Source organism: Lampris incognitus, chromosome 15, assembly GCF_029633865.1.
Source record: "Lampris incognitus isolate fLamInc1 chromosome 15, fLamInc1.hap2, whole genome shotgun sequence".
Taxonomy (NCBI): domain Eukaryota; kingdom Metazoa; phylum Chordata; class Actinopteri; order Lampriformes; family Lampridae; genus Lampris; species Lampris incognitus.
Genome location: NC_079225.1, coordinates 29,976,260 through 29,986,802, shown reverse-complemented (window position 1 = coordinate 29,986,802; position 10,543 = coordinate 29,976,260). Strand labels below are relative to the sequence as shown.

Below are 10,543 nucleotides of genomic sequence, written 5' to 3'. Positions count from 1 at the left end.
AGCAATGAAAATACTGTTGTTATCCGGCTCCTTTAATACTGTTTTATAGTATGTGTACCAATAAAAAGTACAGGTGTAAAATGGGGCTAGAGATTGTGTGGCTCTTCATTTGTTTCTCTTCACAATGCAAGCTATATATGTATATATAAATGAGAGTGAATGAAACATATATAGGTCTGCTCATACTTATTGACTTGTATACTTTGAACACATACTACTCATTTTCAGAAAATATTCCCATTGTGCATGAGTGCATCAGGTGAACAAGGGCCATGTGGCTTTACTTGAAATTTTACTAGGGCTTTAACATGTACATTGCTGTTTTCCTATAATCTGAAGCAGATGTTATTTTGTATCACAGGACCAGCTTGTTGTACCTTATTTTAACACATTTGCTTTAGCATCACAGCATACGATATTTGCATGACACATTGTCTTTGAAACGGCAATGAAAGTCTTAGCGCTGACCAGATTTGTCGTCTAATAATCCATTCTATAGTCCCCCCCCATATTATTGCCAAAGTCTGCTTTTCTCGGATTAAACGGAGACTGTATAGGGCATATTTTGCTCTCCATGGCTGGAGTACACCACATGCAGAGAAAGAGAGAGAGACCGTGCATGCATCTCATCCCCAAACAATGGCAAAATGTGGCTCCGTGTTTTTCACCCTAATTATATTCAACGAGTGCTAAACAGATTCACGTCCCAAACCCACTCACAAACGCAGGCGGCTCGCTCGCTCTCTGAAGCCCCCTCATTATCATCATAAGATAATATTTCCATTAGAAAGCAGCACAAAGAACGGCAAATGATATATTAACGTTGCCATGGCAACTGCATCACTATAAAGCAGCGATCTGGTTATGTTTGTTTTGGATGGGCTCAGGTTTGGGAGAGAGATTTTGTACTAAACCTGCTCCTGAGCAAATGACGCCTCACGTAAACAAAAAAAACAAACAAAAAAAAACAGAAAACGTAAATTATTTTTGACAACCATGCTCAAGTCTAGCGGGCGAATTGGCACCAATATCCTCTTAGAAGCAATATGCAAGGACAAGGTCCACCTGGCGAAGTTCATTCTAGATGCGCTGGACGGGAAAATAGTGGACTCCAAAACGGGGGACGCACTGACGCCCCTCATCTCATCCATCCTGCTGCCTGATGAGCAGACCAGGTCCAAGTTCATGGAGCTTCTGCTGCAGAGAGGTGCCAGCGTCAACTGCCAGGACCAGAACGGCCGCACTGCACTTAGCTACGCGTGTGAAAATGGCTATTTGGACGCAGTAAAGATCCTAGTGCGGAACAGCGCCGACCCGGAGATTGTCGACACCTGGGGGAACACCGCCCTGATGTATGCGGCCGCGGCGGGCCACTTCCCCGTCGTCGACTTCTTGGTGAGAGCGTTTAAGAGACTGGGACTTCAGGTTGACCGGCGGAATAACGTCGGCAATTCGGCCGCGGAGGTAGCGAAGTTCCTTGGCCATAATGAGTGTCTCTGCGCGCTCACGAGCAACGCCAGAAACGCCCGCGAGACCGACAGATCGGGCGCCCGCGGTAGTGCGCAGCCGCGCGTTGGCTCGGGATGCACCGCGGAAGAGAGGTTCGAGAAAAGAGTCGGAAGTTTGGTGAGGAGAGCCGAAGTTCTCCAAATACGCCCCTTCAGCGATGACTGGCTCGGTGGCGGTGGGAAATCTCAGCTGAGACCCGCTGGTCGCAGAGGAGGCTCGCTGATCTTGAGGAGTGGGCTTCCCTCCATGGATTCGATAGAGGAGTTCGACAGAGAACATGACAGCTCGCCCCCCTCGCCGCAAGAGCCGGCCTTCTCTGGTATCTTCAGCCCCAAACCCCCTCCACGGCCCACTGACCTCGCCGCCTTTAAACTCCACAAAGCCGGAGATAGCTTACCCACTCACGATGAACTCCTACCCCACCTTAGGCACAGATCAGTGTTCTTCTCCCCCCGACCTGGCAAACACTCATCTAAGTCCAGTGCGCCCCCCGCCTCGGTTCCTTCCCTCCTTGGCATCTTGTTGACTCCCATTCCCACCAATGAGTCGGAAGGAGAGAAACCGAGAATGACAGACGTCGGTGTACGGCGATTCCACGATAGCTACTATCAGAAGAGGTGCAGTCTACCCGCCAGTGCCCTCTGCCCTACGCCTCCGGACCGGACGCGGATGCGCTTACGCAAAACCCAAACTACGAGGAGACGCGCAACATCTCCCACCGAGGTCGAAACTTCCGCCTTAACGTCGCCCGTCGCCCCCTCGGCCGCAACGTTTTCCGTGTTGGGGGGTAAACTGCCGCGCAGATTCACCTTTCCCGGGTTCAGAAAAGGGGCAAAGGGGTCCGAAGATCCGGCGAGGGTTTCGGCGCGAATCCCGCGTTCGGAGACGTTCCCGCAGGGCGGAAAGCACCCGCAGGTGGGCAGCAAGTCCAGCATCGACAGCATCAGCGCGGTGAAGTGCGAGTTTGACTTCCGAGTCCCAACACCGCCCACTTAAAGCCGTGCGCGTCGTGCGTAAAACGCTGACTGGCGACTTGGAAGCCCTGACTCTGATGCCCTTCATTAGAGCGTCGCGTGCGGCTTATGGAAGGGTCAAAGTTTAAAGGCTGTGTGGCTGATGTTTCTTCTTTCCTCTTCACGGCACGTCCTTTGTACAGCAGGGTGGGGATGGAGGGGGGGGGGGCTTGGCAACATCCATTTCATATGAGATTCATACTTCTTTCTGCGAGATAAAGCGGCCGTGTGAAAACTCTCACGGTATCTTTTAACGCATCAAAGTATATTTACATCCGTCTGCTCTTGTGTCACTTGGCTTATTTGTTTTCCACCAATAAATAATGCACTTTAAAAGAGCACGTCATGCTGCATTTGTGTCTGTATGAACACCTTTTTTTTTACGTCATCCCTAAACCTGAGCTCGCACTATGACTCCCATTTCTTACTGAGCGCCTTCCCCTTATGTGGATCCTGTGGGAGAGTTGCGGAGGTGCAACATCCATCACATCCCACCTGCCACACAGTGCTCAACTGTAAACTAAGCGTATACCGATACGCCTCCCAGAACAACCAATGTTCCCACACATGACGATAAATTCCAGCCTCAGGAATGTCGTGGATACCCCCCCCCCGTGAAGGTTTTCTTTGGGTTACCGAGTTTGTGTGTTGAAACACGCTGTCGTTGGTAGAAGACTACTTGGAATTTGGAAAGGCTGTCACTTGGTCTTCAAACGTGGCTGCAGCTGCCGAGTTCTTGTTGTTCACTTCACCTGCACACAGCCCGCCCCCTCCCTTCACACACATCAACACAAACTCTCGGTCTCTCTCTGTCTCTGTCTCTCACACACACACACACACACACACACACACACACACACACACACACACACACGGGGGGGGGGCACATTTCAATGCAAATACGCGTACACAGCACAGTGCGCTGTGTCCTCACGCCTGAGTTCACTCAGCAGTGGACCGCGTCGCCAAACCGCAATCAACACACAGTCACAGCTGCAGCCCTGCAGGATCGGACTGCGAAGGGGGAGAGGGGAGAGGGAGGGGTGTCGGCATTTTCCTTCAGACATACATCATTTCGGTTCGGCCTACACCTTTCTGCTGTGATGGAGACAACAGCACTGCGGGAATAGCTGGAGCTGCGCGCCGCCGTCCTTTGTTACGCCAAGCCAGATTCAGGCGGGACTTTACCAGTGACGGTGCACATTTGCCGATGCTGGTAATATGTAGAAGTCAGTGTCTCAGTTGACACCTGGTTAGACGCTTCAGTCGTGTCGTAGCCCTCGCAGGCGGCTGCTTCTCCAGTGGCGACCGGATGCTGTGACACGTCTACCTGGAGAAATTTGCTGCATTCATGATGATCTGAGCGTGACTCCTGGGCGCTGAGTAGAGGCATCCCTCCTCTCTCTTTTCTCCTTTCTTTTCCCGCCCCCTCCCTCTATCCATCTTTCTTTCACTCTCTTCTCAGCGTGGCTTCGCAGCACCGGCTACCCGTCAGCGAGCCTCTTTAGTGTCGGGGATCGGTTTGCGATGGAGCGGCTTGGTTTCAGAACCGCGGATAGCGCCCGAGTCCTGCTCTGCGTGTTGGGTAAGGGAAGCGCAGACATGAACGTGTTTGTCAATCAGTGTCGTGACTCCTCGCTGCAGCTCTGACTGTCAGTGCAGTGTGTGTGTGTGTGTGTGTGCGCGCGCGCGTGCGTGTATGTGTGTATCTCCAGAATTCCATTGAGTGTGTCTTGGTGGGGCATTATGAGTGTGTGTGTGTGTGTGTGTGTGTGTGTGTGTGAGAGAGAGAGAGCACGCGCGTGCGTGCGTGTACGTGTCTTCAGAATTCCATTGAGTGTGTCTTCGTGGGGCAGTATGAGTGTGCGTGCGTGTGCTCGCGCGTGCGTGTACGTGTGCGAGCCTTCCGAATCCCATTGAGATGCTGCAGCTCAGCCATTTCTCGCCTTCACGTCTCTAAATATTGGCGCGAGGCATTCAACTCATTGTGAGAGTTGGCATTTTCCATTCGTTTCAGTCGCTGTTCAGACTGATGCATCACTCGGTCGGCGGTGCGCCGCTGCTCCCCTGACACTGCAGGTTTTTAGTCTCCAGTGTATTCCAACCCAATTTCGTCTTGGTGTGAGGAATTAGAGGAGTTGGTGAATCTTTTTTTTTTTGGAGGGACAACAGAACTCCTGCCGAACTCCCATAACTCTTTCTGCTGACCCTGCATGTTTTAGAAGTGAGTGCCCTACGTTACGTGAGGGGTTGTGGCCCTTCATAGCTCAACACCATCCTTCACCGACAGCATTCTGTCTCACTCTCACCTTTGTTCCCCAAATGATCAACGCTATTCTGCCCTCCCCTATTCTGTGCATGTGCTATGCTGAAGATATCCTCTGTTTCGACAGGTCTCCTGGCTCGGTCTGTGGTTCTGGCGGAGCAGGAGGGAGAGAATTTGTCGGGTCTGTCCAACAACCCGGACAAAGGCATCTTCGCAGTCCGGGAAAACGGCACCACCTGCCTAATGGTGGAGTTCGCCGTGAGGTTCCTTGTGCCATATGACGTGCTCGCACTCAACGGGATAGACGTAAGGAATCCCCGCTCTTTGACGCGAGGCTAATGATGGTATCGGTGTAGGTTGAGAAGAAGGAATTTTGGCCTCCAAAAATACCGCGGACGTGTTCAATTTGGAGGGTTTTAAGCGAGTGTTGGTACCAAGTCTCGGGCGCGGAGGTACGCCACGCGTAAAACCGCGCACCAAGGGCGCACCGTATGCAAGCGATACACCATGCACATTTTGGTGTCTTAACATTCTTGACTTTATGAAGATCAGACAATTTCTATAATTTTGGACACCGCTTAATTGTTTAAGCGTCAGCAAATGCTTCACCGTCCGTGCGCAAAATGCTGATTAGTCGGGGGGGGGGGGATCCTCCAGCTGTTGTAGGATGTGACTATAATCATGTCCACACATGTCCCCCGGTGTTCACCTGTTCACGTAGGCCTCCTGTCCGTATTCTGTCTCTTTAGTTAATCACGGAGCAGGCGTCCCTGTCTCTCCCCCGTGGCGCAGAAATCGAGGGGAGGTGTGGGAGCACGGAATCGGAGATCCACATCTCTTGGAAGAGCAACACCTACGTGCTCCGCATCTATTTCTCTAAGGTGGGCGAATTGTCAAATTGTCCAAATGACTGTGTCCAAACATTTGAGTGTTGCTAACGCGGCACGCCAGCGCCGGTCCTCCGCTGTGGACCCGGCCTTGACGCGCGTGTCCGGTTGCGTGTGCGTTGCAGGAGTTCCGGGACAAGGGAGCGGAGCTGTGGGAGATCAGCAAGGTCCAGTTCGTGTACGACACCTCGGAGACGTCGCACTTCATCAATGCATACAACCGTAAGTCCCAACCCATGAGCGCGTAGGACCCAGCCTCTCCCTCCAGTCCCATTTAACATAACAGTAGAGCCCGCGTCCACTTCCAACTCGTGCAAGTGTTTATTGGTTTTTATTGCCAACGTGCAGCCTGTTGAAAATAGCATCATTGTTTTTTTAAACAGTTTTCTAGAAACGTTTTTGTGATCATTTTTAGTTATTCTTGGCAGCTTCTAACGCCATTTTACCAGCATATTATTATCATTATTATTACTGTTATTATTATCGTTGTTGTTGTCGAGTAATAATATTTAAATTGTTATGAAATGAGGACGTGAGTTCGTTTCAGGTGTATTAAAAGAAAACGCTCTGACAGATCCCCTTCTCCCTGAAATCCCCACTTTCCTTTTATACACAAGAGAGCAACTTTAGAGGGCTCGTCTGAAGATATTTTTACCACCCATGAATAGTTGGGTTTTTTTGTTGTTGTATTTTTCTATTTTACTTAATTATTTATCTATTGCCGCTGCGGCAGTATGAATCTCTCTCTCTCTCTCTCTCTCTCTCTCTCTCTCTCTCTCTCTCTCTCTCTCTCTCTCTCTCTCTCTCTCTCTCTCTCTCTCTCTCTCTCGGGTCTATGTATCTGAATCACTGTGGTGCATAAATTACATTTCAACACTTCTCCGCCATATTTTGTTCATCGCGTATTCTACAGTAGGCCTTCTCGCTGCGTGTATGAACTGAACCTCCTCCGTCTCTCTAACTTCCTCGTTCCTTTGCTCTGATACACGCACACGCACAGCTACATGACAACCCCGTCCTGCGTACTGCCTACTGACCAGGGTGTCTGTGTGTGTGTCTGCAGCTGGGAAGCACACAGCCAGCACCCACCGCCTCTCAGCTCTGCTGACCCCCGCCGGCCGCTCATACGTGTGTGCGGCCCAGCAGACCCTCACCCTCATCTCCAGCGACCACCAGAAAGGCGTCACCGTCTCCATGTATGACATCCAGATCCAACCCTTTGACATCACCTCTGACTTCATCTTCAGTGAACGTAAGATAACGCCGCCAAATGCCGGTTTGTGAGGAGCATTCATGACGTTAGACCTGGTCCAGCTTTAGTCTGCCGAACTGGCCAACGTGGAACTAACGTCCGGCCAAACATTACCCTTTAGTGTTACAAGTGCAGCATAAGCAGTGGCAATCGATGATGATGATGATGATTAGTGCTACGACAAAGCCTAGGGGTACTGAAAATATGAGTCCCTGAAGAATCAGTCCCTCTTGCCCCCCCCCCCCACACACACACACAGTCTTCCTCTCCTCATATGCAAAACCTACCAAACGGACACATGCAAAAAAATACACCTCTTGGGGGGGGGGGGGTTGCTGCAATGTGAGAAGAAGGGCTGCAGAGAGGATGGGAGACAGAGAGAGAGGTCATTAGGACTTTATGAGTTGCAGTTATATGCTTGCCCTCAATGCAGCTTTTATAGACGTACTTAGAATATGTACCTTGCTGTCCTCTGAAGCCAACCACCTTGGAGGAATCACCGACACTGAGGTGATGTAAACTGGGCTGCAACCCCCCCCCCCCATTATATTCTCTTGCCTGAGGACATTAAGGACGTTAAAGACAGATTATGAGTCAATGGGCCCCTGAGCATGGACCCCCCCCCCACACACACACACAGCACAGGTAAAGCTAACAGCACATTCACTTCAACAGGAATTACACAACACACTCAAATAAAGCCAAAAGCACATTAACAAAAATATACACCTTCCTCTACCACAAATCGTTCAGATCAAACCACCTTTAACATCACCAAAGACAAATCCTGTAAAAAAAAAAACCCAAAACAAAACAGCAACAGCAAGCTGTTTTTTAGATGACCCCCCACCCCCACATGCACACACCCAGAGCCCTAGAAAGAGAGAGTTACATCAACTCCGTAGACGTCAATGGGCCAATTATTTAACAGCAATGGCGGATCATGGGAGCCCCGGATAGTTCCAAACTGTGCGCATAGAATATGTGTCACGTTGGAATATATCTATATCTATATATAAATGTAAAAATCTGAAAATATTGGTTAGTAGTTACCAGAAATCGCGGCTAAGCAGTTCATTTAAATGACCCGCCAAGCTTCGTTCGGAACTATTCGGCGGCTACATGAACCACGTGACCCTCTCGCGTTCTGACCCCTCATTGACGCAACTCTCTCTATCTAGGGCTCTGCACACACCTAACTCTCTTGGGTCCCTGAGCCTGTATACCTAGTAGGACCGTTCATCAATCCATCCATGATAACTGATGTAATTCTACTTTAAATTATCAATATAAGTTTTGACTGTACGCTGCCACAATCTCACTAATCACACCAAGAACAGCTATACTCAAAAAGCGCCCGGGCACGTGCACGCTGGCGCATTTGCGCACTCATTGCGCAGACTGACAAGGACCGCGTGTGCGTGCGTGCGTGTGTGTGTGTGTGTGTGTGTGTGTGTGTGTGTGTGTGTGTGTGTGTGTGTGTGTGTGTTTTTCCCCGTTTCTGCAGCTTACAAGTGTATCACCGACCAGAGGGAACGGCTGGAGGAAACTCTTCCCCTTGTCCTGGGCTTAATTCTGGGGCTCATCATCGTCATCACGATCTCCGTCTACCACTTCCACCTGAAGCTGACGGCGAGCCAGCCTCAGCTGCCCAGAGACCGCTCCATGTACAAGAACATGTAAGCCGTCCCAGCATGGGCATCGACCACTCGCCGATTCACCCAGCTCTCTCCAAAGCCAACCCTGAGAAAGGACATTGCGCCTACTCCGGATTTTTTAAAGCCCCCCCACCCCCACCACCAAAAAAATAATCAGCGATTACAGTGTTCCACAACGGATTGATTGGTTAATTGGTTAGTTGGATGGCTGAGAATACGTAGGACTGACTTGACATTGCGAGTTGTAAGCTAAAGTGTGTGGTGACGGGAGTGTTAAAAAAAACGGGGCTCAAAGTTGATCATTTCACTCATTTTTACGGAATCCTCCTCTTTACACAAGTTTCCGAATTTGCATAAACGTCTGCTCGCGCCTTCACTTTGTCCGTTCTCTCTCTCTGTCCCCGAGATTGCTGCTACATAACTTTCAATAGGCCTATACATGGTGGTTCGATATTTGCTATTATGATATATTTATTTTTCAACAAAATGTTTTATCGTTTCTGATTTCGATCAGTGTTGACAGTGGATAGTCCCGTGCTGTGTGTGTGTGTGCAGGTGTTTTCAGTGCCATTCCAGAGTTATTGATACGTTGCAATACATCTGACAAATCTCTTTATCTGTCACCCGGTCTATGAAACATATTCAAAATAGCTGAAGAAATGCCTGGAAAGAAAGAAAAAAAAATATCCATAGAACTTGCAAAGAAAACATTTTGAAAAAAATTATTTCGCAGCACAAGTGCAAAGAGGTTATTGGAGAAATAATAGTGTATATGTATTATATTTTCGACAAAGTCTATGCATAAACCTCTATCGATGCAAACTTGTGCAGCAGTTCTGTTCGATTAAATAAATCCAACTGGTATCATCTCTTCAACCCTGTCACATTATTTTTAAAGTTTATCGTCTTATGCCGGAATAAAAAAAATATATAAAATAAAATAAATCTCAAGAGAAAATGCTTTTTTTGTGATCGATGCACCTGTCAGGGGGAAGATGAAGTAAGTATTGATCTTGTTGTTTGACTTCATAGGAAACATGATGTGAGCAAGTCTAATTGAAAAGCTACACTACACCACCTAACATCATACGTCATACAAATCACCTCCCGTCCGGCGTTTCCACGTTTGTCAACGCTGAATTTTGTTTCGATTTTGCAAAGCGAGCCAACATCGCGACGCTGGTTCTGTAACCACTCTACAGCTTTGGGTTATAACGTTGTTGTTTTCAACGTCGAAACTACAACTGACGTTATTTCAACCACATGTCAGTGGCGATTTCAGTGGCGAAGACAACGCGTGTACTTCAGTTTGTTCGTTTGTTGTGCAGTTATTCGACGATCAAACATGGGCAGAGTCAAGGTTTTCGACGTGTGTCCGTTTCTTCGCGTTAGTGTACCGGTAATGTAAAGATTTTACTGCTATTTGTGGCTCAACAAAAAGTCCCGCACATTATGATCGGCTCTGTGCGTAACTGTAGTCCGCTGACTTCCGGTTTCGACCGTGGCGGTCATATCAGTTTCCGTTTTTTTTGCCGTATGCTATCGTCAATGGCATATTCGCGACGCCTACAAGATTTACCACGGACACGGATAAATGTCAACAACGTATACAGAATTTTTTGACGCGCTTTCAACTGCAGCCACCAGCAAAGGGGTGAAAGGTTTCAAGCTGTACATGTCGAGTTACATCCACAATTACAAGGGTGAGTAATCAAAAACTCTACGAAGAAAAACAACAAGTTTACAAACATCAAGCTAGGCTATAAGCTAGGCTAGAATATAGGCTTAATTACTCACCCTTGTAATTCTGTCGACGTCGTTGACATTTATCCGTGGTAAATCTTGGAGGCACCGTGAACAACGTGCCACTGACGTTAGCGTACTAACAGGAAACTGGTATGACTGCCGCGGACTAGTTAAGCAGAGCGCCGCTCTCAAAGCGCGATTGTCCGTCCTTG

At 48.8% G+C, this 10,543-nt stretch overlaps 1 protein-coding gene across 2 annotated transcripts; it reads left to right on the top strand.

The window, feature by feature from the left end:
- The first annotated feature begins 996 nt into the window (after window positions 1-996).
- lamp5 (lysosomal associated membrane protein family member 5) lies at window positions 997-8,610 on the top strand. 2 transcript variants are annotated; one of them, XM_056295118.1, is made up of 7 exons: window positions 997-1,181; window positions 4,385-4,432; window positions 4,848-5,094; window positions 5,538-5,669; window positions 5,801-5,897; window positions 6,739-6,927; window positions 8,435-8,610. In XM_056295118.1, exons 1-7 carry the CDS (start codon window positions 997-999, stop codon window positions 8,608-8,610), a joined length of 1,074 nt encoding a protein of 357 aa, XP_056151093.1. The 2 variants fall into 2 exon arrangements, with proteins under 2 accessions (XP_056151093.1, XP_056151094.1); XM_056295119.1 differs by lacking the exons at window positions 997-1,181; window positions 4,385-4,432 and adding an exon at window positions 4,050-4,107 and having other exon boundaries at window positions 4,916-5,094.
- Window positions 8,611-10,543: the final 1,933 nt, after the last annotated feature.

Excerpts from the sequence above, each read along its gene's own strand:
- lamp5 (XM_056295118.1), top strand. The coding sequence starts at position 997 with ATGCTCAAGTCTAGCGGGCGAATTGGCACCAATATCCTCTTAGAAGCA. Across the intron at positions 1,182-4,384 it reads GATGAGCAGACCAGGTCCAA|TGTGCGTGCGTGTGCTCGCG; the intron begins GTTCATGGAGCT and ends GGGCAGTATGAG. Across the intron at positions 6,928-8,434 it reads TGACTTCATCTTCAGTGAAC|CTTACAAGTGTATCACCGAC; the intron begins GTAAGATAACGC and ends CCGTTTCTGCAG.